Below are 22,273 nucleotides of genomic sequence, written 5' to 3' on the forward strand. Positions count from 1 at the left end.
GTCTGTAGTAGATCATCCTGGTTGGAACCCTGCTTGTTCAGGGTCGATTATTTCCTCATCTGTTACCCAGGTTTGGAGTTAGGTGAATAGGTACCTGGCATAAAATTTGCTAATAATGTTCAATAAACTAATTTGCCTATAGTTCGCTGGGTCATTTCTATCCCCCTTTTTATATAAGGGAACAATTTTGGCTCCCCCGCAGTCCTCTGGAATTTTAGCTGTGTGGTTAATGTATGAACTTTCTTGGAAATTTATTGACTAGCTGTTACAGGACAATATATTGGCTGATGAAGAAGTTGGGTTTGGGCCAGGATGATCAACACTTGTTCAGTGTATTATTTTGTATCTCCCTAGTTGAAAAGTACTCTGTAGAATAAGTCTGGGGATCTCATAAGGGGAAACATGAGGCCAATCTGAAAAAAAATTGGACTTAAAAGAAGTATTCTTTTATGCTACTCTTATTGATTTAAAAACTGCATTTGGCTCAATCTCTAAAGACAGACTGTTTGTGAAATTGGCAGCCTCTTCAATTGACTTCTAATTATGAGGTTTCATTAAGGTTAGATATGGTACTTTAGCATACTTTTTACCCCAATTTATATTTAAAAAGGAGTTCAACAAGTTATATACTAGTCCCCCTTCTTTTCAACATTTCAGATAAATAAAGTTCCACCCTCCAAAGCTGGCAAATAAACCTGTTTCAATTCTATATTTTGATGATGCATACTATCTACAATATAGGTAGATCCAAGTGGAGTCTTCAAGCCTTCACCTCACATTATGGAGAGAGGAAACACTTACCAGTTATAACAAAACAAAAGTGATGGTCCTTACTAAGAGGCCTGCAAGTGGTAGACATTGCTGGAAGATTAATAGCATCTGCCTAGAGCAAATTAAGGCATTTAAATATTTTGAAGTTACTTTCGATCTTTTCCTGTTTGGATAAAACAAATAAAAGCTGTTACTGACCAGGCCCATAAAATTGCTAATGCTATTCTTTATTTTGCTATCAGCAGATGTGGTAATTACGTTCTTGCTGCTATAAATATTTTTAATTCAAAGGTGATTAGCCATTTGTCATATGGCTTGCAGACTTGCAGTTGCAAAGATCCAAGATCCCTAGAATTGGAACAGTCTAAAGTTCTAAGAGCCATGCTCTGAGTGCCCAGGAATATTTCCATTCTTTATTGCACTTGGAATCTGAACTAGCTTCCCAAGAAGTTCTGTCATTTAAAATTCTGGCCAAAATGAGAAAGTTCCCCTTCTCTTTCTTTTAATTGTATTTCTGATTATGTGCAACTTACAACTTGTCTTTGACCATAAATGAAGTTTTTTGTAAGTATAGATGTCTAAAAGTTAGTGAGAAGTAGCAATCTTTCTGGTGCCTCACCTGACTATTAAAGTTATAATTTGCACACATATTAGATCCAAGTTCAGTGGAAATATTCTGGGGACACTGATTTGAAAAATAATTTCTGTGTAATTAGTTCTTTTTCTGCATACATGGAAATATGTGAAACAAAATTATTAAAATATCAAAAGCAAAAGATAAATGGTTATGCATTCTTTTAATATTCAAGTGTAATGGTATTAGGCCTTCCTACATAGTTTGCTTGGTAGTGATCCTTAAAAGAGTTACAGTTACTAGTCAATTAGCTATTTTAATGTTGGAGATTTTCCATATGTTTCCAAGATCTATTAAGAAGTCTTCTATCAAATAAGCCTTTGAAATTGTTATTCTTTTATGACTGCAGTATATGGAAGCATAGTATTTTTAATGGAAGACTTTATAGGCAACAAATGTTTAAAGAGTCTGTGAATGGGCTTTGTATGTTGGTCTTTTATTTCACAAATTCTGTACATATTTTTATCTCAGTGAGTGAAAAGGTCAGTGATGAAGTTATAATGAAGGCAGGATTTATACAATCTTTCTATATCCATGCTTCTGTTGGGATATCTAGTAAATTTCCCCCCACAAAACCTTTTCTTGTCATTGTGGTTGGCTAATTAGGAAGGTTTATTGTGCTTTGAATCTCATCAACTAAATGAGAATGTTGTCAGACCAGACTTTGAGAGGAAAAAGAAATGAGACTTGTCACTCCATGTCTTTGGTGGCATATTTTCTATGCAGTAACAAAATGATTTGTGCAAATGACATTGCCACTGTTTTTCAAAGCAAGACACCACTGGAGCTGTGCATTCCTGAGGTATATATAGAACCATGAATATATTTATAATTTAGAGCTCTGAAGATGGAAAGAGTACATTTGCACTCTGTAAACCACTATATACTGATACTTAATATTTTGAGGAAAATGCAGTGCTCAAGGTCATTTTTTCCAGGTCAAGGATAATTACTAAAATGACTGGGAACAACTCTGAAGTTGTTAATGGAAAGCAGATAGAAAGAATATTGTGAATGTTTCCTGTGTTCCATAGAAAATGAAAAAGTACTATATGTCTTAAAACATATTTCCTTTGGAACTCAAGAGATGCATCATATAACTTTATGTGTCTGCAGAGGAAAAGGATTGGCTTCATATCAACTAATTTTGTGTTACACCTATTTTCTGAGGAAAAAAAAATACAGCTTTTGGGAAGCCTACCCAACTTAGTAGTTGCTTGAGGATATTGTTATTAACACAACCTGAATTTAAACACATTTACTAGAAAGAAAAATCCTCTGATTTCAATGAAAGGTTCATTTGTACTTCTGATTGCATGTGCAGTGCATTTTCTAGACGTTGCATATGAATGGGGCTTTGTTTGCAACTTCTAATATTTTATTTAAGCATGAAACTTAATACAAATAGTCCTGGATGAAATAGAAGCTGCATTCATACACTGTGCTAAGCTATAATTAAAAAAAAAGTGCGACAATGTGTGAACCCAGACATTTTTGGTGGGTCATTTAACAAACCATGATTAATAAACCATGGCTTAGATATATGTTCAAAACAAGTTGTTCAGAGCTAAAAATAGATGAGTTGAAAAACAGGATTTCCAGGAAATGAAGACAGATGAAGAGCTTAAACAAAAGAAAGTTCAGAGTAGAACATCAAATGTTCAGGAGAAACAGTAAACATAAAATCAAAGATAGAAAAGAAAGTTAAGCAGAGACGTCAGCACACAGGGTGAGGTCTTATCTCATGAAAATAGAAAAAGAATTATCAAACCAATTACCTTGCTTTAAAAGAAAAGAATACTCCATCGTCATAATGGCTGGGAAATGGAAACATTCATCTCAATTTAATAAGAACAATATGTGCCTCAAAGCATGATTATTCAAACTTGCCATTTTCTGATGATCAATCATGCATAGCATCAGTTGGCTTGGGTATGAGCTCCATGCTGTTTGCCACTGCTGAAGAGTAGCGTGCTGATTCTTTCTGTAGTGTTCTGGAAGATGACAGTCGGGTTTCCTCTTCTATTGGAACAGAAAATTAGTGTAGTGCTGTAAACTATCTGATTGATGAGAAAATCTGGAAAGAGAGATAATTCTACCTGTTGTTTAAAATTCACAAAATAGCTTAGAATAGTTATTGAAGGCATGTAATGCAGTAACTGCTGAAGTTAAGTAATCTTAGTAATGGAAGACTGTCTGGAAAGCCAATGAACACTGTTTAAAGTTCCATGGAAGAATGAGATTAATTCAACAATATCTCTATCTCTATCATCTCTCTCTCCCTCTCTCTCCCTCTCTCTCTCTCTCTATCTATCTATATCTATCTATCTATCTATCTATCTATCTATCTATCATCTGTCTGTCTATCATCTATCATTTATAGCATTTACCTATCCTTTGATTAGGATCAACATGAAATCAGTTAAACTGTACAGAATGAGTGTAGAAGAAGTTGCAGTGCAGTGCTGTGACGGAAGAAGAGTAGCATTATTATTACCATTGAATGTTATAGTAAGAATACTTTTTTAAAAGCTTCATGTTAAAAAATACTCTACATGCATAATTGTGCTGTTGGAATCACCTCCAAACTATGTTTCTGATAAATGTTGAAAACTGGCTTTTTGTTTATGCCAACTGGCTTTCTCTGTATGCCGTCAAATAATTTACAATTGACATAGGCAATAGAGTGGCAACATTTGACTTCAGAGCAATTTTTAGACAATGGATTAATTTCTGTGTGGCTTAAATAGTTGTAAATGGAGACTTCCCCCTAATGTTTAAGTTGGTTCTATACTAGCTGGGCTGAGTCTATGGGGCGCTGAGCAGGGCTTGAAAAATTCTTGGCTGAAGCCAGAGTCATCTGGCACCAGTCAGCAGGTATCAAGCAAACAGCTCCTGGGTTCCAGGGAGCTGGATCAGATAGTGAGGATAGGTCAAGCTATATAGAGACTGGGAAAATTCTTACTGAGAGCTGCCAACAAAGATGAATGGTACTTTGGTATGGGTTGTGAACTCAGTGAACATCTAAATAACGAAGCAGGTCTGCCAAGTGCCCATCCTATTCCCATAGCTGAGAGGTAATAATAATTTACTACTAACCACCATGGAATATTATCAAAATATCTCAAAGTAATAAATACATTTAAGGGGACAGAACTCTGACTTAAAATGTTGGCTCTGAGTTTGTGGGATGGCCAGTATGTATACTCTTTTATAGGGAAAAAAATGGAAGGTCTTTGGCTAGTTGGTGGAATGCTAGTGTTCTATATAAGTCTCTGTCATGTGATAGGTTGTATAGACTAACAGGAGAATCCACTTCACTGTCACAGTTCCAAAATTCCAATAGACTGATGACAAGCAAAGATAAGAGGCCATGACAGTGATGAAAGACAGTAAGCTATTCACTTTCTTAAGTCTAGTTAAAATCTGATTCACTCATGTTTGGCTGTTAGTACAGTTAGATCGACATACTGCAATGCATTTGGATCTCCAAACTGAAGTTGTTTTGTAATCCATCCCCTCTTGATATAAAATGTCTTCACAAAGGTCAAGAATTTTCAGCCTGTGGTGAGAATTGAAAAAAAATTCAGTAGAGGCACTGAAATCTGCTCCCTGCTATGGGGAGCATGTCCAGCAAGTGGGTTAGCCAACAATAGTAAATGCAGTAGCAGCCAGAATGTTTAGAAGCCATGAAACAGCTTTACTTTGAAAACATTATTCATCATCGTGTTCCCATATTGATGCTACTGTAAAAACCAACCCACAGCAATCACTGAGACAATGTGATCATTTTTCTGAGAGTTATTAAGAATGATTTGTGTTTAGAGTCAGGCATTAGTCTTTGGTTAAGTACGGCCTGTTCTAAGATTTAGGAATTTGGAAACAGAGGAAGGTGGGACCATCATAAACTGCAGAGCAGATGGCAATGAGAAGCAATAGCATTTATGGGGGAAAAAATAGATACAGATATCATTTTTCTACTTCATGTCCTGTTTCCCTTCTGGATCATACCTAGCCAGCCATGATTTTTTAAATCAGTTTTTATTTGTAATTCCTGATGATGTGGACAAGTTGCTTGGGGCAGTACGGTCACCACTTCTTCTTTGGATCCTTGCCAAAAAACGATTGGTTTTATTGTGAAAAGTGGCTATTGGAACTGGTCTAAATTGTCACCTTTAATTTTTCAGTGAGGGAGGACAGGATGCCACTGTGTTAAAGAGGCAATATTTAGGCCTCTTCTAAGAAGCTTACCCTGTATCTCTTGATGCTCGATAATTATAGGCCAGTCTCCAACTTCAGGTCTTTAGGAAAGATAATGTGTTGGCTAATCAGCTTCAAATGGTCTTCGAAGAAATAGCTTAGCTAGACCCAACAGCATCCTTCTTACCTGGTGTGTCAAGCTATGTTCAGAAATATTTTTGCTATCTGTAATTAATATGAAAACTCCACCTATTCTTTGATGAGAATAACCTTATAATAAAGGTGCATCAGCTGATAATCTCACAACTAAACAATTGCAGCGTGTTCTTTATATAGCTATGTTGTAATTCAGAAGCCTGTTGGTTCAGAATGCTGCGTAGACATAGATGCATGCACATGTAAAAAAGAGGTGGTACTTCATCATGTATCATATCTTGTTTTTTCCTTACTCCCCCTGCATATGCCTCTGCAATATAGAAATTGAATGGAAAGACTGAGTAAAGAAGTAAATAATTACACTTATTATTTCTGATTTGGTTATGAAAGAACATACCATATAAATTGTGTAAGAAAAAGAAGAGTAATCTCTCATATGTGTACAGGCATCTTGCACTGAACCTAGTGTGACACAAGGAACAGGGAAAGCAAATTGTTTTGGTCTATAACACTCCTGGATATCCTACAGCCTATGGGCTACAGTCTACAGGCACTCCCTGAACCCCTTTTTTGCAGCCTCCCTGGGAGATCATGCAATTCAAACTGTGTGACCAGACATTGGAGATATGCTTTCAAACAGGAAACAAGCAAAATAAAGCTTACTGTTATTAATAACAGTAACGGCCAAACTCAAAAACTCAACACCGCTTTCTTGAAAAAACTTACTCACCTACCCACACGCATAATGTAATTGTCTGTCCCTTTGGCTGTAACCATACGCATATTTTTTAAAATCCCACTTTTCTCTTAAAACTGGGCATGCAAAATAGTTGTGACTTTCTATGCCTAGTACTGAGAAGGTGAGATAAGAGTAGGATTTTATTTTATTTTCTAATAGACTATCTGACTTGATGAAGGTGGTCTCATGTGGGTGTTAGGGATTTAAAGGGTGGTAGTCCTGGGGAACTTTAATATTCATCCTAGTTTACCTTTTGAGAAAGCCTACAAGCTATCAGTCATTGCTGTAGAATGGAGGATAAATCTGAATATCTGTCCCAGTGTCTGATGAATCCATGGATGGTTACTTTGTTGCAGACTTAGTTGACAATCTGGAAGATGCTATGTTTTTCACATGTAATAAGAAATCAGTGCAATGGCTTATAAACATAAAAATAAAAATACATCCATTTGCTGTCAGATCAATGACTGTGCAAATCCAACATTCTGATCACTAGCTGATCTCAAACAACTGGCCATAGATTTAGAGCTACAGTCAGATTTATCAGTTTTACCTAAAAATATTTTTTTGGGCCATTCTGCACATCTTCTCCAACCAGCCAGATATCTTAGCTGCATAACGATTCCAAAATTTAGAAGGGCCTTATCTTTGGCTAGATTCAATGCCCTTCCAACAGCTGTTATTGAAGGGAGATACCGAAATATCCCTTTTGATCAAAGACTGTGCCCATGTGGCAGAGGAGTAACTGAAACAATGGAACAGGTCATTTTATATTGTCCTCTTTATGCAGATGCTCGCCAGGAATTATCATCTCAATTTTTTACTAAACATCCAGGTCGTTCGAATTCTTTTTATCTCAAGCTGTTTCTGTCAGATCAATACGGATTTTACTGCATTAACCACAGCGAAATATTGCTCTATAATTTATACGGCACGCTGCAATATTTCTTCTAATTTTTATTAGTCTTTTTTTTTTAGAATTTTAGGTGTTTTTTCTTTTATCCTAATCAGATGTGAATCTTATGGTTTATTTGCTGGTCTATGAGTGAACAAAAATCGATTTGATTTGATAATATAAGCTAGCATAGCTTTACATTCTCGTAGTGTTTTACAAATTCTAGTATTACTTATGTCCTTTTATAGTTATTTGCCCTAGTTATTATAGTATTTAGATTATTCATTGTAAAATTCATTGTACTTTTATAGGATTCTTTTGCTTTTTAATACCTGTACTCTGTAATTTTACCTTAATGATTTTGTCTTTACCTTATTTTATGCTATCAATGTGACTTTTTATTTGTATTTCTATTTTAGCGTAATTGTTACATTACTAGTTGTATGCTGGTCTATGACCAAAATAAAATTGATTGATTGAAACATTCTGATCTTGTAGTCTACCATGAAACTCAGAATCAACAGATACGTGTAGTGTAATTTTTCTACCCAGAGAGTCAATCCCTGATGACTAATTATAAAGTTATGACAGTTCAGTAGTACTCTAACCAAATGACAGGATTGTCAATTAGAATGCAAGATTGGTAGATACCTAATGAATATGATCAAGCATTGGGGGGAAAAATCACTTTTATTCTGTGGTGGTGATGGTGGCACCCTTGCATCCACTCACTTTCATCCAATTGACTTTTTTAAGTGACCAAGTTCCACATCAATATACTGTAGGTTGTGGAATGCAGCAGCTTGGAACCTTAAATGCCTATTATGATCTGTTTCTTAAATAGTTGGTAACATGTATGAAACTTGTATCTGTGCTGATACCATCTAGTATATCCATGCTGTTATGGATTTGACACTTTTTCATTTATTTTCTATCCTGCCTTTATTATTTCATAAATAACTCAAGGCGGCAAACATATCTATTACTCCTTCCTCCTCCTGTTTTCCCCACAACAACCCTATTGGGCTGAGAGAGAGTGACTGGCCCAAGGTCGCCCAGCCAGCTTTCATGCCTAATTTGGGACTAGAACTCTCAGTCTCCTGGCTTCTAGCCCATTGCCTTAACCACTAGACCAAACTGGTTCTTGTATATTCTAAAGCCTGGAGTATTACATACTTTCTTCACTTTGGCTTATCCTTGTTTGGGAAAGTTCACAGGTTTTGCTTGGAGATGCTATATTTGAGCTTGGGTTAATAACTGAGCATCTTTAACTTATTTTTTAACAAAATGAATGCAATTTTAATTATAACTGGAATTATATTATTCTAAGGTGATTATATGGTGCTTGCATTCTAATTACTGTTACTTTCCTGGGTATCAGAATGGATAAAAATGGTATTTTACAGAATAATCAATCGTAATAGTTTTTCTGCCCTTATCAAATGAAGATGCTTTATATAAAGTTTCCATCCAGTTGAACTAGTTCTGGTGATTTCATTAATATAGCCACTCAGTTTTCTTAGAAACAATATAGTAGTGGTTTGCCATTGTCTTTTTCTGGGATGTTCTTCCCCACCCCACCTCACCCCACCCACATCCCAGTCTAGTATGCAGCTTTGTAATGCCCTGGCAGCCTCCCATTCAAATATTAACTGGGCCCAACTCTGCTTAGCTTAGAAGCCTGGACAAGGTCAGCCAGGTGCTGCCACTTACTGAGATAAAATACCTTAAACGTCTCCCTTGTGAATGTTGCTTTCTGCCCTCAATACAATCTGTGCTAAAGGTAGTTATGTAATATACATTGTGGGTAGCATTTATGCATTACCTTGCTTTATGCTTTTTAAAATCTGAAGGATTTTTCTGATTCTACTGGTATTAGTTTATGCATATCAAACATTTTCAGATCCATCGGCATATCTGTATTTTTCTTTAGCCACTACCTGAATTTTTATATTTTTAAAAAGTTCAGTTTAAATAAAAATAAACTGTCATGAGCACTGATGGTGAGCAGGAGGGGGCCCCTATCCAGGGGGGAAAATGCATGTATAGTAGTGAGGAGTTGAGCAGCCATTCAAAGAGACACAGAACAGACCTGCCTTGACTTTTGGGGTTTATCTGTCTGGGTTTTCCCACGCTTCTTCAGTTTGTTAGGATTTTCTGTCTAATGTAGCAGTAATAAAACACTAGAGACCTATTCCTCGTCTCAGCGTGGTCCCTGACTGTTAGGACATAAACCCATTATTTGGGAATGTAGTTCTTCATAAAAAATTACATTTCAATTGAAGAACAAAAACAAAATTACATTATTAGACTGTGAGTTATAGTCATTTTCCAGTTGACTTTACTACTGAAGGTCCTTGAATTACTGGTATCAAAGCTGTCTCCGCTTAACTATTTTATTTATTATTTTTATCTTACACTTTCTTGAAACAGTTCAGAAAAGTATATGTCTTGCTCCCCCAGTTATCTTTACATCAATCTTGTGAGATGAGTTAGGTTGAGACAATGAGTGTAATTTACTAAGTAAAGATCTGAAGTCAATTGTCTACAGTTGCTATCCAATATCCTAACCACCATATCATTTTAGCTGTCTTCACATTATCCATTCTTTAACATACTAAGGTTAGAAATTCTTACTGCCAGTTTTGAAAGTCAGGCTGAAAAAATTACTATCTACTCATTTGAGATTTCATAATTAATGCCCTTTACTTTCACCTAAATGAAAGGCAAGACTAGGGCAACAAATTGGTTATTTTCTCTATATTGGTAAGAATAAGATACAGTATATAACATTTAATTCATTACTGTTCATGAGCCAAAAAAATTAAAAAAGCAAAAATTAAATCCAAGTTTATGGCTGTGGAGTTTAACATTTTGCCAGGAAGTTACCAATATGTATCACTTAACATTTCTTCCAGAATTAAGATTGAAGAATCCACAAATTCATGTAATCGCTACAGTTACTTTTGTATATTTGCCAATTGCCTTGTTTCCCAGTCTCACTGGGCACTTCCAATGTATACCTGGGGACAGAGCAGCTTCCTTTTCGTAACAATGAAGAATAAATACATCAACGTGCCAAGATGTTTACATGGCAGTATCATGGCAATGCTGGTTTCCACTCTTTGCTGTACTTTGAACACTACATCCGATAATTTGGAAAGAGCAGCAAGTATAAAGAAGGTATAGGCTAGCTCACAATGGTTATAACATGTCCTTGAAAACACCATGTTGCAGATGTTTATGTATCATATAAATTGTTAGACTATAGTAATTTGTGTACAGTATTTTAAGTTTTTTAAAAATTTGACCCACCAGGACCAAACTTTATTGCTTAATTATGGAATAGTAACAAAACACTAGCAATTAAACATGAAGATTACATAAACTATTGTTTATTGTGCTGAACAAACTGTGATAATCCAGCAACGGAACAACAAGCAAGCAATTCAAAATCATAGACAGCAACTCTATATGAATAACAAAGCAAAGAGCTAGAAAACAGTCAAGGAAGATAGAAAAAAATAAACTGTAGGGTTTTTGCAAGTGTATCAATTGTGCAGAAATGGCAGAAAAAATAATGTCCAGTCTTATTTAGGAGTGACCAATGACAGCAAAGAACAGTCCTATAAAATTTATCTCCCATAAAAATAAACTATATATATAAAATTTTATGATGTTCCTTCTGTTTCAGTGGCCACAAGAAGTTTATTTTCAGTCTGAAAAATGAGGTATAGAAGACCCTGAGAGGTAGTAATGTGTTTTGATTGTTCTACAATATTCAGAAAATGTAAGGTTTAATTTGATCAAAGCTGTAAGCCCTTTGGAGTTTGATACCTGCCCCCATTTGTCAATAATATTTAGTTCATCTCACACTGTTAAGCTGATCCAGCAACACCAGTATAAGGATACTGATGCTCACATAGAGCTCCACACAGGCAAAGTTTACTTGATTTCCTTCAGTAATTCATGGTATATTTATTTATTTACTTACTTACTATCCTGCCTTTATTACTTTTTTTAATATTCATATAAAATCACATAATCCCATGTGCACAATATGGATTTCCCATTGTATCCATACCACTCCTTAAGATTGAAAATGACACATCCCCTTTCCTGGATGGAACTTATGTACATACTGGAGTCATGGAATTTGGGAGTGTGGCCTATGCATATTAAAACGCATAGTTTAAAGAAGCAACAACATGTTTTTGGAGTCTTGACCAAGTGGTCCTCATTAGTCACTAAGGTTGTTTTTTTCAGTAATAACCCTTGTGTCTCATGATTATTTTAAGAGACTTGTTCGGGAGAGGGGGTCAGGAGGAAGGAGGGATCTGTGCACTCCCATTGTGGTTTGTCTTCCAGGCCATGGCATAATAATGATTAAGGTCCATATGCAGCTAATGTATAATTACTTATAAGTTAGGTAACATTAGGACACCTAAAATGTCTTTCTCTTGTAAGCTCCTTTTTTATTGATCCCTAACACAGTGTACTCATGTTACTTGAGCAGGTGCTTGTTCTTAACAGTCAGTCTTGTGAAGCAGCCAGTAAGTAGCTCTCCTTAGTTGCATTTGGCCAGCACTAAAGTCATACTGAAGAATGTCTTCCTGAGAATCTACCCCTGGCCCAAATAATAAAACAATGCTTACCAACAGATATACTCACTGTGGGTGAGACAGTGAGAGAGAGGAAATAAGAAAGGGAGAAAGGAAAGAACTCAAAAAGTATTAATCTCTACATAAGAAGCATTTAAAATAAATCTGGTTGACACATATTAAAAAAAAATCACATTTGCGAATAAAAAAACCATGAAAATACTTGACAAGTATTCTCATATAATCTACTAGTTTTTTTAAAAAAAACACACACACATATTTGTGATTGCATTATGCAAAAAGCTGAGCTTGTTGCTTCCAACCTACAAAGATTCAAGTTTCTTTGAGGGGTGGTTTTAATATGAAAGAAATTAATATGTGTTCATTTCTACAAAGCTCTTTTACAAAAATAGTTTTAATTAGGGGTTTTTCTTGTTGTTTTTATTTTTATTTTTTTTAGTTCTAAATTGTCTCAAAAACAAATGTTGAAAGAAACAGCAAGTTCATTCCATTAATAGTCTGGAGGTAGGTCTTGTCAATCAACTAGTCCATTTCTTTTAAAAAATTCAATTGAGGTACAAACTTGGACAGTAATATTTAAACACTGCAGTTAATAATTTTTATATCATGTAGTGTCAATGAAGAAAATTATCATTACAAACCTTATGAGCAATTCAGTACAAAAATATATTCAAGTTAATGGTACATTATATAGAAATTTAGCAGAGAAAAGGCATAGTATATTTTTAAAAAGAAAAAAAAATTGTAATGCTGGAAAACATTAAAAGTATTGTGTTCTTAATTGCAATGAAGTGACAAAGTAAAAAAAAAGGATGGGAGAATGCAGAATTTATGATTACTTATCCAATAATAATTTCTTGCATTGTATGATCATAGCAGCAAGTATTTATATGACTGTTGAGTTCAATGTAAATAACAGAGGTAGTACTGAAAAGTGGGGTAGTATAGCAGTTGTTGTTAAAAGTGCTGCTTTTTAGTAAAAAAAATAAAATAAAAAATGGGGACATATAACTGGACCGACCTGCCCAGATAAACATCCTATGTCAATGTATATTGCTTAAAAGTAATAAGCCCACTTGAGGTACGTAGTATTGGCTCTTGAATGGAGATACATCAGTGAAGATGATAAAGCCATTCCTCTGAAAAAGTGGAATGGGCTGGCAGCACAAGAATAAACCAAACTAAGTATGTAAATTATTTCCCTTGGTTCCAGTATGGTATGATTTAAAATCATTCTGAGGTATTGTTTTAAATTCACTAAAATCTGAAATTTAGTTGCTAAATATCAGTCTTGAAAGATAATCCGATGTAAGTCATTTCTAAACAACATGATAATCTCTAGAAAGCATGTTCTACCTCAGGGTCTATGAACATGTTTCCAGAGAGGGTGCTGTTGAGTTCCATTTGGTATTACTTCAGCAGATATATGTGTATCACTAATATACAAAGTATCTTTGTCATTTTTCCCTTTTGTTGCAAAGTACCTTTTTTTTCTTTTGACTCTCACTTCCTGATTATCAGCTGAATTAATTGAAAGAAGTTAGTCTTTGATGTGTCCTGAAAGAACAGTAACATGAGAAACAAACAAACAAACAAGCACAAATCTAGTCCACGGCTATCAAAATAGTATCTAATAGGGTTGTGCATGCTTCAAAAGTTATTTGAAAGAAGTGCTTCAGATCTTCCAAAATACAACTCTCTGCTGTTCACTAATGCCACCTGTCTTTTTTCAGACTTCTACTCCAGCCTAAGAATTTATGCAGCTGCTTTAATGAAATGACTCACTGAAATTAATGTGAGACCAACACAACACTAGTCTGGTGGTCATTAAAGCAGTTTTATTATTCTTTGAGGCTGCTTTAATGAACAGCAGAGAGGTGCTGTGCTTGCATGAGACGCAAAGCCCTTCTGAATCGTTCTGAAGCATACACAATCCTAGCATCTAAATTGTTATCTTTGGTGTTCTAAAGAGGGAGTTCACTAAGCTAGGGAGTGGGTTGTCAGAGATGTTGTAAGAACTAGTGTCAAACACCAGTTCTTCCTATTTAAATGCCCATTATAATTAATATTTTACAATAGTCATATATATGCAGTGCAGTGAATGACTTGAAACCTGCTTCCGAGATTTACTGACCCATTCACCCTTACTTAGCAGCTCAAACTATTAGTAGGTTAAAGAAAAATAAGAGAAAACAGTAATTATACGTTGCATCATTAATCTGTGTCCCCCTGTGTTACAGCAGTTTCACAAAACCTGCGACAATGAAGGGATTACAATAGAAATTATTAATAAGTCCTTTTTAAGGTTATGTGAATTCCTTCCTTCCTCCCCACCCAGGCCAAAGTAGAAAGATTGTGGAAACAGAAGCAATGGTCATGGCAGTGTCTTCTCCCTTCAAAGGATCCAACTGCTGATGAGGTAGAAATAGAAAGGTGTGGTTTTCTAATCATCTTCTGCTGATTCTTGTGAGGATGTCTCTTCAGGCTGATCCTAGAATGGGCAATCAGAGTAGTAAATTAATTATACAACTATTAAAAATACTTTAATATTTGAAATGAGTAACTGAGCTAGTTCCAACATTTAGCTTAATAAAGTGAGATATTCTCAGAACCTATAAACCAACTTCCCTTCTTGCTTTGCAGTATGAAAATAAACCCAGAATCCATTATTAATAATCTGACTTGTTCAAAATCTAGTACTCAAGTTTCAAACTGTGACTGAGTTCACACACAACACAGAATCCATGGTTTGTCTTAGCTATGGCTTGATGAAGAAGCCACGATGGCTGAATTCACATAACACACTGTATCAAAATTGACAAATTGCATTATGGATGAACAAGGAAAATGAACTGAGGCTACATTTTAAGATGTTTGCTAGATTTGAACAGCTAACAGTAGATTCCCTCTTGGACAAAAGAAAAAAAGGATACTATGATTGGATTCTTAATTTCTTTGTTCATATTATACAAATCAAAAGGACTGCAAAGTCATTAATATCTTAGCTTAGTAGAGTTTATAGCTGTTTTTAGCTGTTTTCCATAAGTACCAGAACTCAGAGTCATCTCTCACAATTAATTTCCACAACTGGAGCACTATCAGAGGTACTGCTGCAATTGTACACATTAGGTCATACCATTCCCATATTGGTCCTTTTTAAGATATTTATGATCCCAAACATGTAAATATGCCTAAGAACAAGCCCAAATAGAAATGTAGGTGGCAAAAATGACTGTGTAAACGACTTCAGTTTCCAGGTTAGAGAAAAGGCATGTGGATCTAATGTGTATTGTTCTCTTGATATTAATCACATCTTCAGGACTTTTCAATGTACAAAGCACTTTGCTGGGCTTATCTAGTTTATCCACTCAGTTAAGAGTCCTGGGAAGCAGGTTATGCTGGGAAATGGAAAGCTGCCCAAGGCCACCCAACAAGCTTCAGAGCTGAGTGTGGATTTGAACTTTGGCCTCCCATATCCCAACCTATCACACCACACATGACAGCACAATACTCTTCCAGTTCAGCTATTACTGAGATTTTTAACCAAACACCACTCTAACATTCTGTCCGAAGCTTAAAACACATGTAAGCATAACATTGTTTTGAGAAGCAATGTCTAAAAGCTAGGTTAACCACACAAAACCAAAAACTGACGGAGATCTGTTTTGCTGTCTCTTTCATTCTCAGCACCAGTCCCCCCTTTCCTTTGGTCTTAAAATATGTAAGGCCATCTTCTGACCTTGCTCCACTGTGCCATTCTTTTTACACTCCTTATTCAATTAATGTGCAGTACCTTTCAGGATATGGGTGGTAAACTGGAGACAATAAACACTGCTGATAAAAGGGGCTGTTAGCGAGAAGTTGATTTTTATCAAATTCTGCACATCATCTTGTAAGACAGCATGTGAAAAAGATCTAGGGTGAATAGGTAAACATTTACCCATACAGCAAACTGAGACCTTTTAAGAATGACCAGCTTATAACAGTCTTCATACTTTAATAGATTTGATTTTCCACATGGCTTCATTTTGTCTGGGTGGCTAACTGACACAATTTATAACTCTCTTCCTTTCCCAGGCCACTGCAGTACACCACTCAGCAAAGCCTGCGGTACAGCTTGTCTGCATTATGTGACCAAACTTCCATTCATTAGTGTTTGAAACACTTCAGCTGTGAAGGGGATCCTAAATGCTACCATGTGTGACACTACTGCACAAGAGCAGCATGGAGAGAAAAAAACAACAGTAGGCTTTAATCATAGGCCACTGCTTTCTGCAATCCTTTCTCAAAAGGTTTCAAACATTCACCCCCCAAAAAGGCTTGAAAAAAGCTGTAAATCCAGGGAATAAACACAAGTACAAATGAATGGATGACAGCTTAAAAAATATAACCATAGCAGCATCAAGTCATGAGATTTCACACTGGTTTTGTTTAGTCTGCTCTGGGTTATGTGGGAAATGGGGAAAGCATGAAGCAAAAAGGCCCCCCTGCTAAACTGTGGGCCTCAAATATTTAAGCCAGTAGGTTTATACCTCTTGACTAGGAAACAGGCCATGACCCTGAGATGGTCTCTGGAGAATGAGGCACAAAGAAAGATGTAGCATGATCAAAGCCATGGACAGGCAAAAGAGAGGGAAGCCAAGTGTCAGCTAACCTCTGGCCTTATTTTTTCAATTAATATTTAAATTACAAAAAGGCACTCAACTATCACAAAGATACAGCATTTTCCACACTCTCATTTCCAGTCGTCTTTATACCCCCAGGTTACACAATCACAGAGAAACTGTGGTTGGGGTCAACGTTACCTAGTCCTTGTAAGTTATCGTTTGTTATTTCAATTTCTTTCCTAGACTTTTCAAAATATTAGGAATATTTCACAACCATCTTTGTTGTCCAAATCATTAAGCCAGAGACTTTGACTTGCCATGGTATAATCTAATATGAATCACATCTGAAACTAAATTACTCTGACACATTATTTCCTCTCACTTTTGCTAGCAGTTCTATTGTATGTCTCTGTTTCAGCTGCTCTGATCTTTATAACTGCCTCCTGACATCATCAATAGAAGTGACATCTTATGCTTAGCCAATGGGCTACTGCCATTGGATCTGGCCTGCAGAAAAACAGATCATGGCTGAAAGGGAGCAAGGAGTTAGACGGTTCTGTATCTCTTTGGTACCATTTAGTGGTCTTCACGATTTTTGCAGCCCAGGTCTCCCAGCCCTACAAATGGACACTGGCATCCAAGCCTACTGCATTTGCTATTACCTATCTTCAAATACAAGACAACAAGACTTCCAGTTTCTCTATTTATCTTGTGTGCAGAACCTAACAAACCTTAACAGCTGGTTGTTCATGGGCTAGCTCTGGGGTCTTATTGTAGCACCAATATATGTTTTAACTGGTGTACAGGGAATCTCAAGCCTCATAGCACGAGTTGTTTAACAATGCTGGAAATAACTACATTTGGCTCATAAAAAGTCCCAAGGACAAAGCGTGTCCTAAGCTACATACTTCATTTCCTAAGCAGCACATGCCTACACTGCACAGGTATTAAAATACACTTGAACCATTTATCTAGAAAACTTCAAGATAAACTTACAATTCACTGAAATTATAGTAACTGCAACTGCTTTTCACAGGACTCTTCCAGATGACTTCTCCCACCAGGTATTACAGATTCATCACTGGGTGCATATGATTGCTGAAGGCCCCAGCTTCCTCACATGCAAGTGAAGCAGGAAGAACTGGCACCTGGTGGTGTGGTGTGCATATTTGTGTGTGCAGACACATCTTGTTCTTTTTACGGTTTGGGAATTACCTGTTTTATGTATTATACATTTGAAGGGGAAAACATAGAATGACTCTAAGCCCTGTCTGTAGATGCCCATATTTTAGCCTTTGCATGAGCGCATACAAATTCAAATTAACAAAAGCAATCTCTGAATGGAAACAGATCTAATTTTGTCAGACTGAGATCTAATTTTGTCATAGGTATCCAAAAATATGCAAGTTTTCAAGGCTTGCACATCTCTTCATTAGGAAAGAGGACCCTAAGCAGGTAGAAGGGGAGGTGATGGGAAATTGATTTAAAATCACAAACATTTGCCTAATCAGAGTCTTAAGGCAGAATCTGGGGAGAGACTTCAGATTTTCAGCTTAGGTTCTACCTAGTGCTGTGATGGTGATGGTATGGAGTGCCGTACCTACTACTATCTGTAGTCCAGCTATAAATCACCCTTCTGGACAGAACCCTGTGTATACAAAAAAGCATATAACTTCCTTTTCCAAATGCTTTCTGCTTTATTGGTATGTGGCATACATGGATGCTAAGAAGTCCCAGCTCTGATACTTCTTACCATGTGTCAGAAATTATGCCTTAGGTCCCTGTTAGTATCCCTTGACCTTACCAATGCTGGTAGCATTATATATTTGCTAGGAAGACCCTCATGCATCTGAGGTACAACATTTGCCACTATAATTATATAAACAAGGGATTGACAATGGGGGATTACAGATGGATATTAAAATATTTATATGCTGGCTCCAAGGATGGTACTGTGTTACTGACAATACATAAAGCAAATTAATATCACACCAATTCCTCTGAATCTTTATTCCTAATTACACAAAATTAAAAAAAATCAATGGCTGTCATCTATTTGATTCTGCTGTTTTGTACTTTTTATTAGAATTAATGATTCTACTGTTGGTTAGGCTTAAGCTACAGTCCTATACATATTTAATAGAGATTCATTTCCACTGAAGAATCAGTAGAAGGACTGCCTCTGAGTAAATGTGCTTAGCACTGTACTAAGTGAGATTATCAGGAATGTTTAGATTTCTTGTGGCTAGTTCTCTCACACACACATGAATTATTATATTAGGATTCAAGTCTTCCTGAAGCACAAAGTGAATAGGTTTACATGTGTGCTGAGTCCTCCTTGAGCCTGGCAAGTAGGCTGCTTACTAACTAACTAAATAGTAGCCTATGATGTTAGCACAGTGAATATCACATTCCTGTCTTGAGTTTCCCGAGGAAAGTTAGGAAATAAATGTATTAAATGAGATAAGTAATAAATACATGTATTTGGCTGTATCCATTTTTATATGCAAAAGTGGTATTCACTTTTGAGACCCAGTGTGGTGTGGTAGTAGTTAGAATAAATTACACTAAGACAGGAGAGACCTATGTTCAAATTCATACTTAATTATTAAATTTATTTGGTGACCTTGGACCATTCATCATGTCTCATACTATGCTACAAGAGAGTAGTCTGAGAGAATAACATCTTTTCTCTGCTATTGAAAAAGTGTGATACAAACCTAACATACAGTATATGTAAATAATACACCTCCATCTTATATGCAAATAATAAATGTTCATCTCTATTTGGTCTTTCTTTTTTTTAGCAGCCTTGTTTTTCTATACTTATTATACAATTTCAGAGCAGCTCATGGACATTTAACAACAAAAATAGAAGAAATAGATTTCATTTTAATAAAATGGCTGCTGATTACAAATGGGTAAATGGCTTTAGGGGGTTAATAAGACTTCATTTAAACTTTCTACAATATTATAATTCAAATTGCCTGTCACAAATTCTTCTTGCAACTGTTCATGATTCTTATTTGATACACTGACAAATGTTGTCAAATGATACAGTATTGCTTTATGTTGTGCTTTCATAGCTTGCCACATACATATTTCTCTGGGTAGAGACAGCAATAATGGGCTGTACAAAAGAGAAAGAAATGCACTGAGATCGGGGTATGAAATTCAGTTGCTATATAATCCCATGTATATTACAAAATATATGCTATTGGGATGGCACTTTGCAGTAATCCACAGGTTGCTTTCATCATAGTTCACTGATAAATCAGTATGGCAGGATTCAGAGATCACATTAAGCCGTAAACCATGGTCAATAAATGGCTGAGTTAACCAAGCATAGTAAATCAAAGCCTTTTCAATCCTTGCACATGGACCAGATCAATTACTTTTCCTACATTAACAACATGTAGGAGTAAGATTTAGCCTGCGTTTACAGGTAGCATTTCCTTCAGATGGTGTGAATCATCAAAGAAGCAATGCAACAGTACATCACAAAACATTAAAAAAAAAAACCAGCCTAAAAGCAGCATATTAAAATAATAAATAATTATCTTAATTACAGAGGGACACGGTGGCGCTGCAGGTTAAACCGCAGAGCTGCCGATCGGAAGGTCGGCGGTTCGAAACCGCGCGGCGGGGTGAGCTCCCGTTGCTCGTCCCAGCTCCTGCTCACCTAGCAGTTCGAAAACATGCAAATGTGAGTAGATCAATAGGTACCGCTTCGGCGGGAAGGTAACAGCGTTCCGTGTCGTCATGCTGGCCACATGACCCGGAAGTGTCTATGACAACGCTGGCTCTAAGGCTTAGAAATGGAGATGAGCACCGCCCCCTAGAGTCGGACACGACTGGACTTTACGTCGAGGGAAACCTTTACCTTTACCTATCTTAATTACAGGCAGGCAGGTACTATCTAAATGCTAAGAGAGACTAATAACAAGAGTATTCAAAGATGGAAATCTATCTATGAAGTCACTAGGAGTCGAAAACAACTTGATGGCACATCATCATCGTCATTCAAAGATGGAAACAATTACCTAAGGAGATGGAGGGTTCCGTCTCACTGGATGTGTATCTATCTATCTATCTATCTATCTATCTATCTATCTATCTATCTATCTTGGATGCTTTTAAATTCATGCACTAAGCAGGGGTTTGGACTCAATGGCCTAAACAGTCTTTTTTGAACTCTACAATTCTCCGATAATGTCATAATTCCTAAGACCAACTCAAATAAATGATTCAGGAGGACAATATGCCTGAAAGTTGCCCTGAGGTCAAGAAGAATAAACACAGTTGCATTCTGCCTATCTAATCCCCAACATAAATACTAGGGCAACCAAGCTTACTTCCATCCCAAAATAAAGCTTGACCCTGGATTAACATTTCTGTGTGGGATTCCCTTTAATTCTTAGCTGCTGCAGCTATCTTTGGAAAGTAAATGTTTCTAATTTGTTCTTACCACATCTGCTCTCAATATGGCTGCTGCAGGATTATACAACAAAATGGGATCTTTAGAAAGATATTTCTGGTGACCAAGGGTGAGATTGGATGGAAAGAATTAGGATGCAGTGGTGGTTACTGCTCCTATGTATATATGAATAGGAGAAAGATCTGAATCCCGAACTATTTACTTGGGAGTAAATATATTTAGAATTGGATCTGAAGATTGCTACACTGCATATATGAAAGAGGTGGGAGGCACATTTTATTCACTAAAACGCTCACTACATACCTCCAGTCAAATGTTAAAGCAATTGCTTTGAAGTTGAGAGAAAGAGATTGCACATATAAAGCCAAGAGCTGTGCACACTTTATTAGGACCTAGCTATGTGAAGACCAAGCTGTCCCTTCCTGGTCAAGCATGCTTACCCATTGGAAAGGGGGCTTCAGAAAGGTAGATAAAAGAGCCTTTCAAAGTGGAAGTACACAGTGACATTATTGTGAGCACTAGCCAAGAAAGGTTTCTAAATACTGAACAGCTCACAACATTACATAGTCTACTTAACAAAGAAAAAGGAAGATCTGCTATAACAGGCTGAACATCAGATTCTTGCTGGTTGAATGAGAGAAACTCTGTTTTTAAGTAAGCACTGTACTATTTTCCCTGTTTTATATTGGATTTACTTTTGATGTTATAAATTATGACCATAGCTACAACTGCTTGAAGAATGCTCAGGGGAAAGATATATCCAAGCTCCAAGACTGCTTCAAGTGATATGTTCATGAAGAGCTTGGATAGTGTGTTGTGGTATTTCAATTTCGAGGTATGTGTTTTTGATGTTAAAAAAATCACAATAGTACAATGCTTTCAGCAGCAGCATTTGTTACAAACCACAATGATGTAAGAATAATGACAAGCAAGTGAAATGATAGCATCATGCAAACATTGCAATTAAGTATTTCCATCATAAACAGTGAAACAAGCACATAATCTGTTGCATTTGAATGATATCATTCCGGCATATTTGTTGGATCTCTCATGTTTCTCAATTGTTGGTGTTGAGAATATAATTTTTACTGATGCTTCCAAATTAAGCTTCCACTGTGCTCTCCCTCATTCATGAATTTTGCTCAAGGTCCAAACACTGCTACCCTACATTTGGAATCTATTTTGGGGTTTTTTTCCATGGTTTTTTCACA

General features: G+C 36.3%; 1 protein-coding gene across 1 annotated transcript in view; it reads right to left on the reverse strand.

The window, feature by feature from the left end:
- Positions 1–12,334: 12,334 nt before the first annotated feature.
- Positions 12,335–22,273, reverse strand: part of HMGA2 (high mobility group AT-hook 2) — a 130,325-nt gene continuing 120,386 nt past the window's right edge. Inside the window, exon 5 of the mRNA XM_063309237.1 lies at positions 12,335–14,508. Within this exon, the coding sequence (XP_063165307.1) occupies positions 14,461–14,508 (48 nt within the window). The 3' untranslated portion in view covers positions 12,335–14,460. The remainder of the gene's footprint in view (positions 14,509–22,273) is intronic.

Source organism: Candoia aspera, chromosome 7 (assembly GCF_035149785.1).
Source record: "Candoia aspera isolate rCanAsp1 chromosome 7, rCanAsp1.hap2, whole genome shotgun sequence".
Classification (NCBI taxonomy): domain Eukaryota; kingdom Metazoa; phylum Chordata; class Lepidosauria; order Squamata; family Boidae; genus Candoia; species Candoia aspera.